Source organism: Helobdella robusta, assembly GCF_000326865.2.
Source record: "Helobdella robusta unplaced genomic scaffold HELROscaffold_71, whole genome shotgun sequence".
Classification (NCBI taxonomy): Eukaryota; Metazoa; Annelida; class Clitellata; order Rhynchobdellida; family Glossiphoniidae; genus Helobdella; species Helobdella robusta.
Window position 1 is genome coordinate 384,918 of NW_008705401.1, and position 698 is coordinate 385,615.

Sequence of the window (698 nt, forward strand, 5' to 3'; positions counted from 1 at the left end):
TTTCTTTCGCAAGGTGTTCGGTTAGATTTTTTTTCAGTAGAATGTCTTCTATCGTAGCTTTCTGAGCCGATTTTTTGATTAAAATATTTATAAAGTGGTGCGCTTTCGACAGATAGTGCTGCTGTCGTTGGTGTGGCTACTGCAGTAGCGAGAGAAGTAACAGAAAAAGCTAATTTAGCGGCTGAGTTTAAATCTGAAAAGTTTTTTTCAGCTGGAGTGGATGTTTTAACCTCTAGAGTGAAATTAGTTTTTTCCTCGTCGTGTCGGTTGGTGGCAGTATGTTTGCAGACTTTGTGGTGGTTCTCCCAATCTTTGTGCTGGCAAAAAGGGCCGCAGTATCGAGCCCTGTTGCAGCCGCTACAAGTTTCGCTGGCCGCGCGACCGCAGTTCCAGCAGTTCTGTGTGGCGTGGCGTGGCGTGGTGTGGTGTGGCGTAGCGTGGTGCGTATGATTTGAATTTCAGTGGTCATGAGTATGATGAAGATGCAATATCAAATGTACACCGACACACACAAACCTCATTTGATCGTTCCTGCTTATTCAACGTCTCCATGACCTCCATTTTAACTTGAGCTTTGACCTCTTCCACCAATCTCTCCATCTTCATTCTTTCACTGGCCACAACTAAGGAAGCTTTGGTTTCAGCTGCTGCTACCGCTCGGTGTAGTTCTAACATAGCTTGCTGTTTTACTTCGTTTA

The 698-nt window shown here is 44.8% G+C and overlaps 1 protein-coding gene across 1 annotated transcript; it reads right to left on the reverse strand.

Annotated features, from left to right (window-relative positions):
• Positions 1-284: 284 nt before the first annotated feature.
• HELRODRAFT_136716 (hypothetical protein) lies at positions 285-675 on the reverse strand (the record flags this gene model as incomplete). Its single annotated transcript, XM_009031256.1, has 2 exons — positions 285-398; positions 517-675. Coding segments are annotated over 2 exons (273 nt in total), but the record flags the coding sequence as incomplete, so codon positions are not given.
• Positions 676-698: the final 23 nt, after the last annotated feature.